At 40.6% G+C, this 15,483-nt stretch overlaps 1 protein-coding gene across 11 annotated transcripts in view; it reads left to right on the top strand.

Annotated features, from left to right (window-relative positions):
• The window catches only part of IQSEC1 (IQ motif and Sec7 domain ArfGEF 1), a 355,322-nt gene that overhangs the window by 270,217 nt on the left and 69,622 nt on the right, over nt 1-15,483 (top strand). The window contains exon 1 of one of the 11 annotated variants that reach the window (XM_087743589.1): nt 12,203-12,353. The exons of the other annotated variants lie outside the window; for them this stretch is intronic. Coding sequence (XP_087599715.1) covers nt 12,289-12,353 — 65 coding nt within the window. The 5' untranslated portion in view covers nt 12,203-12,288. Of the gene's footprint in view, nt 1-12,202; nt 12,354-15,483 lie in introns of those variants that run through there. 11 annotated transcript variants of the gene reach the window in all.

Raw genomic sequence — 15,483 nt, 5'->3', positions numbered from 1 at the left:
TTCATCACTGCTAGCTGATGTTCTCAAACACTGCTGAAGAATTAGGAGGGATGAGGCTACTTTGCACATAGGCCACAGTATCTGACAATTCGCTCAGTCTCAGGTTTCTACCAAAAGTAAAATTTATCCTCGTGTTGTTCAGGAACAAAGTATCTGCAATATCTGAAAATAGATTTTCCAACAAAGTGTTAGATTGTGCCACCTCTTTGGTTTCACCCATTTTGGTTCCCCTGACAGTGTGCTGTGGTCTCCTGAAATATGCATAGTGGGTTTTGCACCTTAAGCTTAGCTTTAAATTTGATTTAGGGTAGGAGTTCAAATCTGCAGTCCATAAAATATTGTTTATAAAATAACACTTGCTGGAACTGTGTTGCATCCATCTTCTCTTACCCACCATGTCTATGGTAGCTGATACCAGCTGCACGTAACTGGCCGTGCTCTGCCCTCCGTTACCAGAGTGCAATCCCATCAACAAAATAAAACGTTTCTTGTATTTAATTTTCTGGATTCTCAACACAGCAAGCTTTGAGCACACCAAGATAAATTCTACCCTAGAGAAGGAAGAAATCTCTCTAGTCAGTTAACATGAAAGGATACAAATTGATTAAATTGCCAGTGCTCTTGCAGTCCTGTGTGTTTTGAGCTGAGGAGGAGGAGAAACTGGAGTCCCTTTGAGTCCAGAGTATGTTTCTTCCATATTAACGAAGATAAGTAACATTGATATAAACTGGTTCACTGAATAATCTTATGGTGGGTGCCAAAGATCACCTATTTAAAACGCATTCTTCATCTCTTTTATTGCCTCGGGGTCATTTTTATTTGCTAAATTACTGCAATTTGTAGCACGGGCACCTAGTTTGGGGGGGGTGGGGGGGTGGAAAGGAGGTTTTATGGTGGTAAAGAAAATGAACTTGCATTTGAAATTACTTCCTGTTTCTCATCTCTAGATTGGTTGGCAGCTTCCCCTAAGACACCTAGGGGTGGTTCTTATTGTAATTTAACTGTTTGCATTTGAAAGGGTACCTACCCTTAACTATACCATGTAATTAATTAGCATAATAGATTTTCATTTTCTTTTTGTCTAAGATTTAGATGAGGCTTAATTTATTAAATGTTTTGTGTGACAGGGCAAGAAGTCAATCAAAAGTTAAAAGTACCTTCAGTAATGTAGTTTATTGCAAAGTGACCTTTTTGTTATGGGTGACAAAAATGTGATTTCTTTTGCCATTTTTGGCCTTTGAAGGCACTGATGTAAAATTTGCTTTGGTTTATGGTATAGGTCCCTTATTACTCACCTTGTGGGGCAAGTGGTGGTTGGTGTTCTGTGGAAATTTTCCTTCAGAGAGGTGGAGGGCTGCTAAAAGGAAGATGGGTTGTGAGCAGGCTGCCCTGCCGGGCACACAGTGGTGTGCACCATTCAGTGAAATGATTCCGTTCTCCCCTTAGCAGCTACTGGTTTACTTCATGCAAAGTTGGGGGGGGGGGGGGGGGGGGCATTTTTTTTTTTTTTTTTAACTCTAGATTCAAAACAAGGACTGCAGTAAGTAATAATTTTAAAAGATGAAAACTTAGCACCCTGATATCTTCCCACTCTTTCTTCAGTCAGTGTGCAGTTGTGCCAAAATGTAACCCTTGTGCAAGACATAAATGTCAGGAGTTATGCATTTCCAAAAGAAAACAAAATATATCCTGTTCATCTACGAACAAATATGTACTGTGTGTAGTGATATGCAAATTGTTTCTTCTGTTGGTATTTTGCTAATGGTGCCTTACAGAGATTTAAGGCAAATGTCATATAAGCTTTTTAAATAGAGGCCTGTGTCCCAGGGGCTGCTTTCTGGGCGTTCCCTGTGGATCTAACAGTGGGGACACAGGTTTCTTCTTTCACTTAACGTATTAGCAAATGTAATTAGTTTTCTGCACTGAAGAGTTTCAAAAAGGAATTTTCCTGGTCCTTTTTTACCTTAACATACCTGTATAAGCCAGTGTTATAAAGAAGGTAATTTGAAGGTATGCGTTCATCCATATGCTGGTAGCTACGTGTCTGTATTCTATACTGGCATGCTCAGCATGACAGGCGAAGGGACAGTATTAGGGAGAAATCTGTGAATGAGCATAATGGAACAAGTATTTAAGTCTCCTTATGCTTGAATTTGTCGCTCTGTAGTAATAAATAACCTGCCTCTAAATGCCTGATGCATTGCATGTAAAATCCAGTAGAGCATTTAGATTTGTCATTTTCTGATCATTTCTTCCTGCTTGTTTAATAAGGTCTAGAAAGGTAATGTAACTTTATTCTACTCTTTCACATATTGCCTCTTTGTTTTCAAGTTTAGAGAGAGGTATACCATAGATGTATGTTCAGGTACATGAACTGGGAGCTGGCTGGGAGCTGCACGGCAGCAGTCAGCGGGACAGTGAGTGCAAGCTGCTGTGCCTTGGCTCTGCTCTGCTCAGAGCTTGGGCAGGGCTGGCACGTTTGCACTCAGAGGACAGGCAGAGGTGTCCCGTCTCCCTGTGAAAGTGGCCAGTGCTGCCCAGCCTTTTTTCTGAGAGTTCATCATATTCCATAGAGAGGACACCAAAACGTGCTGTGCTGCCCTCCAGGCTCCAGTGCAGGAAACTGCGGAACAAAAATATTCCTTTTTTTAATACTCTTCATTCTGTGTTAGCGTGGAGTGTTTCTCTGAGGTGTGTATTTATTGGTTCCTCTCCTATTTTTGTTCACTTTATATCTGGCTCAAAACACCATTCAAAGTATCTATTAGCTATAAAGGTTACCATGGAAAAAGTCAGTATTTGTGTAATTTATGCTAGGATTGAGGTTTTATGGTTACTGACTCTAGTCCACGGGCTTAAGTTAGTTAGTGGAGGCTCAGGCTTTGTTACCCCACACACTGGTGTTGTCAATGCCACAGCTGTTTCCTATGTTATGTAATATATATAGGGTGGCCTTAGTACAGTAGCTTGTTTTGCTATGTGATCATTGCTGAGGAATGTGGTTTTGTTGTTTTGTTTTTCCTTAGTGATCACCCTTTTCATTATACATAAAACCGTAAGCATGTGGCCTTCGCTGAATTTTGTGGAAAGGGACTCTGCAGTGCTGGCACAGTCACTTGCAGTATCAGCCTAAGGATGTGCAACTGCCAAAAAGAAGTGCCGTGTCTGTAAATATTTCTGCATTTGAAGCAAGTCTTCTATCTGAGCGATACAGTGCATCTCCATGCTGATGCATTTGAAAAAATGTGACTGTAGATAAATATCCTTCCTGAATTAAAAATTGTTGTATTGCACAGTCATGCACTAATGCGGAAGCCATGAAAATGTTTTAATAAAATACCTTTAAATCCAACTTTATTAGGTCAATAATAAGACCCTCCTTATAACCTTCTTCTTACTCATTTGTTTAAATATGCAGTCAGTGAAAAAGTGATTTCTTTACCTTAAAAATGGATTTCAGTCAGGTTTTTTTTATTCATATATATGGGACATTTCAGTGATGCTTGTCATTTTAGTAACAGTTTAAACTTAGTGGTTACTATCAAAATAAACAACTGTAACACAATCTGAGCTTCAAGTAGAAAAATTTCTGGGTTTAGAATGGTGCTTGCAGAAAGACAAGTCATGGAAAATATGTACTTCTGTATGGTGTGCACTGTCCACGTGATTTCTCAATGTAGCACATTACACTGAGCCAGATACACAAATGCTGATAGAAAGACCGTTCTATATAGAACATAAACTAGCAACATTCAGATATTTACTTTAATACTGGCTAGTAATTACTTTCGTAAGCTTTCAGGCACTATTTTTGGGGTTTGTAATTCTTTCACATTTTTATTTGAAGAAACACAATTCTGTATTTTCCAGAATTAGAAAATATTAGTAAAGTCATGTTAAAATTAGTCATGTATTTTTCTGCGTGACTTTAGTGTGTGCACAAAGCCCAACGTGCACACACAAGCTCACTTGTCCTACTAAATTTGTGAATCATTCGAAGAGGGGAAAAAAACCTGTTAAATACCAAGCAAACAAAACTATGCTTTTCTTGGGGATTGAGAGCTTTTGAGATGTTGATGACATGAAGCATAACTAAACATTGTCAATATCGGTTGTCCGTTAATCCCAAAGAAATGCTTTTCGCAGAAAGCACATTATTACTGCCATAAACTGAAAGCAGAAAAAAAGAGGTGGCTGTGGGGAGCCTTGTGGTACAGTATATTTTTAAAGGATGGTTCAATTTCAGTTGGTTTATACAGGGTGTTTCAAGAGCATTAATACACTGTGTATTAGCTACCTACATTATATATATCATCTCAATGTTCATGTTCTGTGCAACTTCATTTAAAGATATTTCATTCAGTGACACGCTTGCTAACTACTGCATAGGTGGTATACAGAGCTTTGCACCATCTGGTGTCAGTGGATTTTTCTTATGGCTTTTTAACAGTGGTACTTTGTGATATTAAAAAGTTCCAAATCATAATAATCTTTCCATTCTAGTCCCATTTGGAGACAATACCTAGAGGTAAAGAACAAAAGTAAACGTTTGCATTGCTTTTCTCTTGTGCCTTAAGTACACACTCAGTGGGTCTTATTGTTGCTCAGTGTGCAACTTTGACAAATGTCTCTGCCCTACATAAGGCGAAATGTCCCAAACTGACCTGCCAAAACCCACTTTGTTTTAAATCTATTCATGCCCATCACATCAACATGAACATGTGCACCTGCAAGAGGGGGTGGGGAAGGTGCAGAGGTGAGGGGAAGGTAAAGCCACTTCTTTCAGTGGCAGTGCTAGCTTAATCTGACCACAAATCTGCAGCGTTTTTCTAGTAAAGGAGAATTACTTTACTTTTTCAGTCCTTTATTCTGACTAAGTAACAGTCTGGAAAGGGGAGCTCATGGCTTCAGCTTTCTCTCTGTGCACTCTGCTGTTTTAGAGCATCAGGATATATTCCTTACATCCTGAGTTTCTCAATCTTGAGCCACGTGGACTCGGTGCCCACCAACCTTGCTCGGCAGTGGCACCGAACACGCAGCCAGCGAAATCCTGGAACCCAGTGACTTGATGTTGTAAATGCTTAGGTGTGCCCTAAGCTGTGGGAACTCTGGATTCATCAGAGAACGTGGCACTCCAAGTGAGAAGAATGAAGGAGCGACTCTTGCACATGTTTCACTCGTAAGAGACAAAGGACTATTATATATATATATATATATAATGGTATCAGCAAACTTGTAATTGCAGTCACCTTGTATTCGTGGTGCAGAGTCCTGCCTTTATTGCCCCCAAGAATGCAGATTAAAGGTTTCCCTTTCCCTTTTCGTCTATATTGATCTACAGTTTCTGACAATAACAGAGCAGCCTTCTTAGCTTACAGATGAATTTCTTTCTAAAGGGGCTCTCTGGCTACTTGTCAGCCTCTGTACTTTCTTTGCGGGATTTCCAAGCATCCACTATCCTTCTGTCCGTGGATTTGTGAGAAGAAAGTGTTTTCTCTTGAAGAACCACCGCTCGGTGCTGATTGACCTAGGTTGCATCTTCTGCTTCTCAGGTATAGTTTCACTGCTGGGGTGAGTCACAGCAACACTGATGACTGCTGAAAGCCCCCTGCTACATTTTTTTTGAAAGGGAGGTTGCATGGCATTTGCAGAAAAAAAATTGTTCCACATGCCTATGGATCTGTCAAGAGAAATTTTAAATATCTTGATAGTCTTATAATGAAATGTAGTTATCTAGTAACTGACACATTTTATGGAAAACCAAAACTGTGTCTTGCTGTGAGCAGCACCGTGGGGAGCAGAGGCAGAACCAGAGAGGATGAAAACATCAGCTCAGAAGCAGCGTGACCAGTGTTCCAGCATTCTCTGAGAGAAATACCTAAATACTGTACTAAAAAACTCTGCCTAATGATATTTTTTCTGATGTTGTTCCTGTGGATGTAAGTAGTCAGTCAGTGTTGTAGTGCACCTAATAATATGGTTTGCAATAGCTCTCTGCACAAGTGAGGGTTTGTAGGATCAACTTTGGGGGACAAAACGAGGTCAGAGTATTGACAGCAGGCAACTCTGAGTCAGGAATCCTGGCTTTGGTCTAATAGTTTGACTGTGGTCTAATCCTCTTTATGCCTTGTTTTTCTCCTTGCTGGGATTTTGTATATATGTTTTACAACTTGCTATAGTTTACAGGGTTGTCTGGTTTGCATGCATTTTGAAACATTGTGACCATTGTGGAATTTCCTTTTTTGTTCCAAAATCGAGCCCTTTATCCAAATCTTCTAGCCAGGGCTAAGGAGAGAGTTTGCTGCAGAGTGCAGCATTTCACTGGCAGCGTTTCTTTTGAGGGGCTAATGACAGACCCTTTTCTTTTCTCCCTCTATAGAGCTAAGTATCTTATTTTATGGGAGGGAGTAAAGAAGCAGAATGTGTAGATCTATTTCAGTTTTAGTTCTCCCACTGATTTGCAAGGTGACAGTGAAAAGTTATTCTGATTTTCTCCTGCTATGGTTTATACTCTTTGTGCTTCGACATTGCCATCCTTCACATAGGGATAATGCTACTTTATATTTTGTGAATGTGGGGGGTTTTGAGATAGGTAGTTGAAAAGTAGTTTTGAGTATACAAACCCTTGAAGTCAGTGAAGATTTCCTTTGCCTTAAATAGGCTTTGGATCTGTTCTTAGAGGAGTAAAATGACTACAAAGATTCATTGTTTTGCCTACTCCATAGCAACCGACAACATGAAGCCTTTTCCCAGATGTGTTTATTTAAAGGCTTTGTAAGTTCAGTTTAAAAAATGAACTGAAGTTGTAGCTATTGTTTTAGTGCCAATTTTTGTATATCGGCATTAAAAAAATAAGTGAACTAGTATACAGCCATAGGAAATGAAGAAATGTATATGAAAAAAAATAAGAAATCCATTTTGGGGGGGAAACAGAACTGGGGTAAGTAAAGTAACGTGTTAATTTTTAAAGAATTACCTGGCATATTTGAGAATTCCTATGTAATTCCAGGTCATGTGGGAAAATTATCACAATATACTATGTTTTATACAGTTAGAGAATCAATTACTGTTTATTGATAATTCTCATCATGCACTGAAAGAGAATATTGTGAAAGAGCATTGTGGTGTATGTCCTTCAAACTGATACATCCCAATATTTGTTTAAAGAACACTTAGTTTCTGTTAGGTGTACAGGTAAGCATGGGTGGAGGGGCGAGCATAAGCAGCAGAGAATTCATCGTGGGAGGGAGGAGGTGGAGGATCCATATAAGTTAGTGTATTTTTTTCAAGGGATGAATTGGATTAATATCCCCCCAAAGCCCACTGTGAGAGGAATAACATGTGTTTTGACCAGGGCATGCATTTTATTGTACAGTGCTGCATGCTGTATTTATACACTGCAGGAAGCAAACTACTCCCTAGTAGTTTCTTCCTTTTTTTTTTTTTCATGGGAAATCCTTTGCTTTTATTCAAGCAAAATGCAAGATAAATGCCTGTTTCAGCATTTTAGATTTTGGAAATAATGGTGTATTAAATGTGATTAAGTTGGGAATTACCCTTAAGCAGGGTCATAATTACTGTAGATTTAGATGGCATGTTGTACAAATTGCTGTGTGCTCATAATTACAAATTGAGTTTGTTGCACTCTAGGGGTTTATAAACTTTATCTTAGCTATTAACACATTAAATAACAGTGATTTATGTCAATTACTGGATAAACCAAACTTTCAGTGTTGTGCTTAATCTAAGGTTTAATTATATTTCTGTATTAGAAATAAAATACGGTTAGCTTTAGCAAGGAAGATTGAATAGTCTAAGAGTAACATTCACTATGGAGATATTGTTAAACATGAATAATGGTAACAAAATTGGAGCCGCCTTTGTAAGTTTGTCAGTAGTATTTACTGGTCACGCTGACTGAAAACTACAGTGGTACGAAGTGAATGAATGAAAAACTACAGTGAATGAGCCGGTTATCAACAGTAAGCTCTTCCCGTGGTCAGCCAGCCTACTTGCTTCAGCATTATTTACCTTGAACTTTTGGACTGATCTAGTCAGCATAAATTTATAGTTTGAAATCTTTGTTTACTTCCTCTTGCACAGAGATTTCCTAGTTCCTTCATTTTTTCTTAAATGAAGTTGGTCTTATCTTTGCTCTGTTAAGAAAAAAACTTTGCGTTGTACTATTAGTTGTGCTCCAACAAATTGCCAGGAATAACGAAACTAAGATATAAAAAATTACTTTCCTATCTCCTTACCCTGCGCTACATACTTCTACAGTATCTTGGTGGCAGCTCTAATGCTGGCGAGATGTCACATTAGCAGTGAACAACAGGGTATATAGCCTCTATATGTCCTCTTGGTTCTGCCAAAGCTCCCTATATAAAGTGCAGATAAATAATGTGGTACAGAAGCCCACATTGGCTCTGTATTGTTAGAAGAGCCTCTCCTGCCCCTGTCTTCTAAGGCCTGCAACATCACCTCTGTATGTGTGGCACAGAGCATAAGCACTGCACCTATGCAGTCAGGATAGCAAAAATATCCAGCTACGTGCCACCAAAAAGTTGGCCTAAAAAGTCAAGCCTAGATGTCTATGAAAAATCATCAGCAGTTGCCTGAGGGAGAATGGATTATGCAGTATGGAATATGGTTACTGTTACCTGCAGGAGACTGGATTACACACTCTGGATTATGGTTCAACAAAGATGGTTTTTGGAATGTTGAAACATAAACAAAAAATCCCTCCAAAAATAATTGTGTCAGGCTGCCTTGACTCGGAAACCACAATGCCATCTGCGTAGTGCAGCAAGAATTTGTTTTTCTGTGTTTAATTTCCCATGTTGGCATACATGTGTGATCTTAAATATGTAGATGATTTTGGCATTTAATCTCTACTTTGGGTTTTAGAGACTCTTACTAAAATGAGAAGTGATTTAACAAAAACTTTGTAGCAGAATGTTTGAAACAAAATTGAGAAATCGGGATTCTTCATGTTGAGGAGAGGGGAAAATTTTAACAATTATCCATGTAGTATTTGAAACGGGATGTGTTAGTATTGCCTGGTTGTTTGCTTATCTAGTGTGTTCGTATCTGTCGAAGAAAGATTCTGTTTGAAGTGGGTTCAGAAAAGCACATTCTTCAGAAAATTCTGTGACTGCTTTTGAGGTCAGAGCTTCTCGGCCGCCCTTTCAAGTACATATCCTCCTTCACAGCCCACGCCGAAACTGTCTGCACTTGCTTTCTCCTTTGGAAGCCAGTTTCCATTGAGCAGTTGACTTTTGTGGGCTGCTTATGTCTGCTTTGGATTTGTCTCTGTTTACAAGTAGAGATGGAGCTTGACGCAGGAGGGCATTGAGTCAGGACCAGAAAAATGTGGGATTGTTGTCGTGTCTGTCTATCCCAGAATGTCAGACTTCTGTAGGGAAGAGACTGTCTGGATAACCATTAGATGTTGAAAGTAGGCATTGCAGTGTAAATAGTCTCTGGTTATAGACTTGCAGTGACATTACTATCAAAACAGTCAGTGTAGGTGTGTCCTTCCTTAAAACATTTGAGTTTCACTGAAAGCTAGTTAAACCTAGGCTTATTGGAATCCATGCCTAATGCTTCCTTAGGAAACTATGCAGAATGCACACTCGATCCAAATATTTAACTGGATTTAAGTAAAGTTGCGTTGATTCTTTTTATCATCCAGAAAGATGTGATCTGCTCTCATGGTATGTATTGTAAATAAGAGGTATGTTGTATATACAGCACAAGGGCACAGCTGGGCCTTTCATTGTGCTCTTTCTTTTATCTGATTTGTTTGAGCAACATTTTTTAGTTTCTGACTAAGCTTCTGAGTTTCCCCAAACTAGAGATCAGCCAGTGCTTCTTTTATGTGCTGGAGTATTTCCATTCCTAGGAAGTATAGTGCAAATTGCTCTGTCCCTACAGAAAACTGCAAAACAATTATGAATGAAGACTTTAGTGGTGAACTTACAAACTGCCCCCCCCCCCCCCCCCGAATGGTTCTTGTTTTCTTAATTAGCTTCCCCTTCTCCAGCACCATGGAATCTAATTGAAGCCAAGGAGTGTCTGTGGTTAGACAGTTTGCCTAGCTTATATAGACATGGTGCTTATTTTGATGAAGGGAAACTTAATTTGGAAAGCAAGTTGTCTTCATGGTGCCCTGAAACCCCAAAGTTAAAACTTGTCTTGCTTTCTTATGTTTTTACAAGATATTAATCATATGGGCCGTACTACTTTCTGAAACACTAATTTCTTTGTACCTATAGGAAGCACTATTTATCTACTGGTTTTATGGTGCAGTTTCAGCTGTTCTTTTGACCTGTAAAGCTAAAATTGCTGTAGGAATAGTCTACCAAAGAAACTATGACTTAGCAAGTACTCTTGAAAATTATTTGTGGTTTAGATCAGCAGAGGAACTGAGACTGCATTTTGAACATGAGCAGACAGTTGATAAGGTGGTGTTCCCTGGGGACAAGTTCTGGAACTGGCTGGCTCCTTAGTTCTTCAGCACTCGGATTAACCTTCCAGATAGGCTGTAAACCCTTCTCTTTTCTAGGCTTTGGGGCAGGAAGGCTAGGAAAGCATCATGAAGCATAAGCATTTTTCTTAAAATATGTGTGTGAAATGTTATTGTGTGTGAGAAAACTATATAATTTCAATGTTCTCATTTTCAGGTGTGTGGTTTCTACATAAGAGGCGTATATATAAATTAAAGCACCTTTTACGGTATTCCAGGAGATTGTTTTCATTTATGAATTACTAAGTTACAATTAACTCTGTTTAGACTTGATTTCTTGCAATACTTTAACCACTGCATGGTGAATCTGCTTGAAAAAAAATAGGAAGGATTGTTATTCATGTGTCAAATACTGTGATGATGAAATCCAGTTGGTGGTGTTTTTTCAGAATTCTAGTGAGGAATTCTTGCTTGCCAGAACTAGCTTTACTATTGAGCTACCGTGTGTTTGGAAGAAGTGGAGGTTTCTTCATTCCCATTTACAAGTGCTGTGAGAACACTAAGGACATGATGCAGCAAAATCCACAAGCTTTCTAGGTCAGGCTTCAGTGGAGCGAGAAAGGATAATAATTAAAATCTTTTTTTAATTACTGATTTTTATCCAAAAATCTGATTCTGATAGGTATTTTTTTAATAATAAATCAACCACTCTTTCCAAAATTGTTCTCCTGTCACCAGGCCTCCACAGCACTTAATGTGTTATTATGTCGTGTGTGTTTGCTTTCTGCATGTTTCACAGCACCATTCTGCCTTGCAATCGTGAACTTCAGACCATCTCATACTAGCATAATACATGTAATGCTTTATGGAAGGTAAATAGGATTTGGATTATTGTGCTAGTATTCAGAACAACAACAGGGAAGTTCAGATGCTGTTTTGAATGTGTGTGATGTTGACAAAAGTGGTGAATTTCCTCACCTGGTTGTGTGCCTGGGAATAAGTGTAGGGAGAAAGAGTTGGAATATTTGCTGCCAGCACAGCTGCTGCCGGTGCCTCGAGTCAGGGTTTTTTTAACGAGCTAAATTCTTTCTTGACATTCTTATTCCAGTGCATCTGAAATATTTTTAGCTTTGCTATTTCGTGTTGCTCTTTCCACGGAGATCTCTGGGAGTTTCACTGTGTCTGCCAGAAGCCTTCCACAAAATGCAGCCACACCCTTCATCAGAGGGAGTTTGTCACCCTCTCTCAGATGCTTCCAGTGTCTATGTATGCTTTTTCACTTAATTTAAAAGATAATTGAAATTATTTCTTTAAGCAGAACCGTAAACAGTTGGACACTCCTTGACCAATAGAAAAACAAACTCTGAATCTTGACCAGCGCCTTTGCTCTGAAGGCGTCTATTTTAAAAGTCCCCAGCGCCTATTTTAAAACTTCACCCTTGCTGCCGAGGAGCTCCCCCGGGAGAGGTGTGTTGTGGGTCCTGGAGCCAGGCACTTCACGTGTAATTAATAGGGTTCTGGTTTTAATTAGGCACGCGCAGCCCTCCAGGTTTTTCATCTCCGGAAGGCCCTCGGGCGATACCTGATCGCTGCCGGGCCCGCCCAAGGGACGCCCGGCACGGTGCGGGCCGTGAGGCGACTGCCCCGAGGAGAACGGCCGTTGGCGCCTCGCGTTCCCCGGGAAACCGTCTCCCGCGCGTGCGCGCTCCCTCCACCGAGCCGTGCGCGGCCGCTGAGGGGAGCGGGCGTGGGGGCGGGGCGGGCTGAGGGGCGGCTATGGTGGCGGAGCGGAGCTCCCCGCCTGCGACTTCGGCCCAGCCATGTGGTGCCTGCACTGCAGCTCGGAGAGGACTCAGTCGTTGCTGGAGCTGGAGCTTGACAGCTGGTAAGTCCTGCCGGGGGGTTGAGGCGGGGGGTCCCCGGGACCCCGCTCGGCGGGGAGCCCCGTCCTGTCACACAAAGGGCTCCGCTCCGTCGCTGCCCGGCCTCGCCGATCGCCGTTGTGGGAAGCTGTAATCGGGGGAAGCCGGGCGGAGCGGCAGCCTGGAGCCGCTCCCGGCTGAGAGGGGGCCCGGCTTGCCGCTGGGGTCACCGCCTTTGTCTCTGGGGTGCTGCGAAGTCCGCAGCGATCGCCAACGCACGGCGGTCGCAGCCGGCGGCGGCTTCTTTGTGGCGATCGCGTTGTTCAGGAGCTTATGTCCTGGGTCGGGGAGGGGGGAGGAATTACAGTGCCGTCTGGCTTGTAGGGACGCAAGTTTGAAGTCGCGGCCGTTTAAATGGGGTATCAAAAGTGGACCCGTGTTGCTAGAAGTATAAAACCGCCAGAAGCAATTTGAGAAGGGTGCTGTTAGGATGTTATCTGACTTAGCGTGTGCGTTGCCGCCGAGATACATGCATGGGTGTACACAAGCATGAAAACACTTCATTTCATCGAGTTTGATATGGAGCAAGGAATCACATGACCGGTGTCAAACAAGCGGCGAGTTCTACTTGCGAGCGCTGGTACATAGTGTTCCGTGTCCCAAACCGGCCGGGGGACCCGGGGACCTGCCGTTGTAACTGTCAGCAGGAAGGTTCAGTCATACTGCTCAGGGTAAGCGAGCATTTGCGACTCATGCCCTCAGCCGAAAAAAAAAAAAAAAGAAAAAGTTTAGTTCAAAGGCCTTTAAAGTAGGGATACTGAATAACTGATGCAAGAAAAACAGAAAATGGGATTTGTCATGCTAATATGTACAGTCTCTATTGTTATGATGTTGTTTACTACTAAAATAACGTGTGTCAAAATTACAAAAACACACCACTCTGTATATATGAGCCACTTGAAAACTAGATGTAGAAACTCATTTTTCTTGTGCAATATTCCATGTAGATTATGATAGACTAAAATAGTCATCCTGGCAAGCACACTTGCAAAATAAAATTATCTCTGATGCATTGTGAAAGTTTATTCCACCAAATAATTTGATGAAATTCTGAGCTGATTGACTGTTAAAGAAATGCTCCATTTAAATAAAGATAGCCAACATCTTAAATTGGGTGTGTGCATGTGTGGAAAAATATAAAAGCAGGAAGTGACTAGATTCAGTGTAACTACATATGAATGCAACAATGTCTTTTCTGGAAAAGAAAGGAAAAATGTTTTTTGATAAAGAAAAATTGTTTTATAGTACAGTTTAGTCACACATTTAATGATCCATAAGGCCATTTTTACCCTTATGGAAAATAATAAAGTTGAGCTTGTAAGTTTCCTGTGTGGAGTTGGTAATGTTTGCATAAGTGATATTACATTTGCAGGGCTTGCTACAAAACATAATTCGTAAATGTTACTTTAGTGACAGATTTGTCTGTATTCACACAGTTACATTCTGCTATTCAGTCATTGTTTCAGACTTTTTTCCTCCATTTGCACATTGCTATGCACTTCCTTTCAGTTAAACTTGATTATTCTGCCTGATGTGTTGAAAGAGGAATTGCTGAGTACTTAGTTTGGATGGTTGTTTTTAACTGTGTCTGTTCTTGTGGCAGATACCCTTCATATAAACACAGAATTCATTACATCTGTCTAGTGCTTTGGGAGAACTTAAGCTATGCCGAATGAAATGACCCATTTCCCATTTTACTTCTACTTTCGTACCAGATTTGTTTTGCTGTTGTGATGTCCTGTTCTAGTTCCTGAAATTCCAGGTATTAAGAGTATGGTTATATAGTAGTCAGCTGGACTTTTTTCTTAGTTAAATAGGTGCTCGATGTTGGGGTTTCATGTGTGAAGTCAGCTATCGTCCGTTTTTTTTTCCTATTTCTACTAATCTGAAATAATTCATTGTCATCAAAGATGACTGTAGTACAAGAGCTGGAGCTAACCAGTGAAAATTATAGCATTCGGTGCATCAACAGCATTTAGTTGTTACTTTGCCCCTTTATAAGCTCTCTGGGAATCCTGGTGCAGTTCAGTTTCATTGAATAATTTGCAACTTTCAGGTAAGGAAACCCAAAGGATTCAGTTCTTCACCTGAAAAGTACAAATACCAAGTTGAACAGTAACTCTGATTTGTTGTTCTTGTTAGAAATCTATATTGGAAGGTTGCTAGGAGTTGACACTGAGTTACCTTCTCCAGCAAACAAGATTGTTTGCCCAGCAGTATCTTCACTAGCAGTTGGCAGGGTGTTCCTCTTGAGAATTGGGAAGTGATTTCCTAGGACAGACAGCCCCGTGGCCTTATGTGGTTTTTCTCGCCCTGTGACCATTTCATATTCGCAAAACTAAAATTTTCTGAAGAGAATTGTGTTTCTATTCATATGGCTGTAGAAAGTATTCCTCCAAATACTTAGTTTTCATGAGAATACTATTCCGTCACTTGGAGGCTGGGATTGTTTCATGCCTTTGAGGATCTAGAGGCTAGGTGGTAGGACTTTGGGTGGAACAACTACTTTGTAACAACAGTTCACCTTTATACTGATCGTGTTTTCTGAAGTATAAAGATGGCAATTCAAGGATCAAACTTTCAGAAGAGGAAGATCTCATAATTGTGTAGCTGATTAGCACACTTACGTGATTACTCTAATTACGCTTCCAAACTGTATTTGCCCTGAACACCGGTAAGAAGTAGCTGTGAATTATAAAAGCTGGCCTAAACGTAGCCAGTCCTCTGTTGGTGGATGCAGGATGTCATCCTAAACCAAAAGCAGCACTTGCTACCTGTAGGTATTTAACATCTCCTCACATATTTCAGTTGTGCTTCTTGATGCTTAACACCACCGACACTTAGACTTAAGGCATCTCTAGCAGAACAATGGGAAACAAGAGTGCTAGAAGTGAGATACTGCTTTCCTAGTAAAACCTGTCCTTTTGCCTACTGTGTACTGTTCCAATTGAAATTCAAGACACTGCGTTGCCTTAACTTTATAGCCTCAGCTGTGTGACTCTCAATGAGTAAAATCGGATTTAGCCTGCTATCAGGGCAGCTTTATTTTGGAAATATTAATACCATAAAGATGTCCTGGAAATTATCCACTAG

This window comes from Nipponia nippon, unplaced genomic scaffold, assembly GCF_047370975.1.
Source record: "Nipponia nippon isolate SJK-2023a ecotype South Korea unplaced genomic scaffold, ASM4737097v1 scaffold_9, whole genome shotgun sequence".
Taxonomy (NCBI): Eukaryota; Metazoa; Chordata; class Aves; order Pelecaniformes; family Threskiornithidae; genus Nipponia; species Nipponia nippon.
The sequence above is the reverse complement of the archived record's forward strand: the minus strand, read 5'-3'. Positions and strand labels throughout refer to the sequence as shown.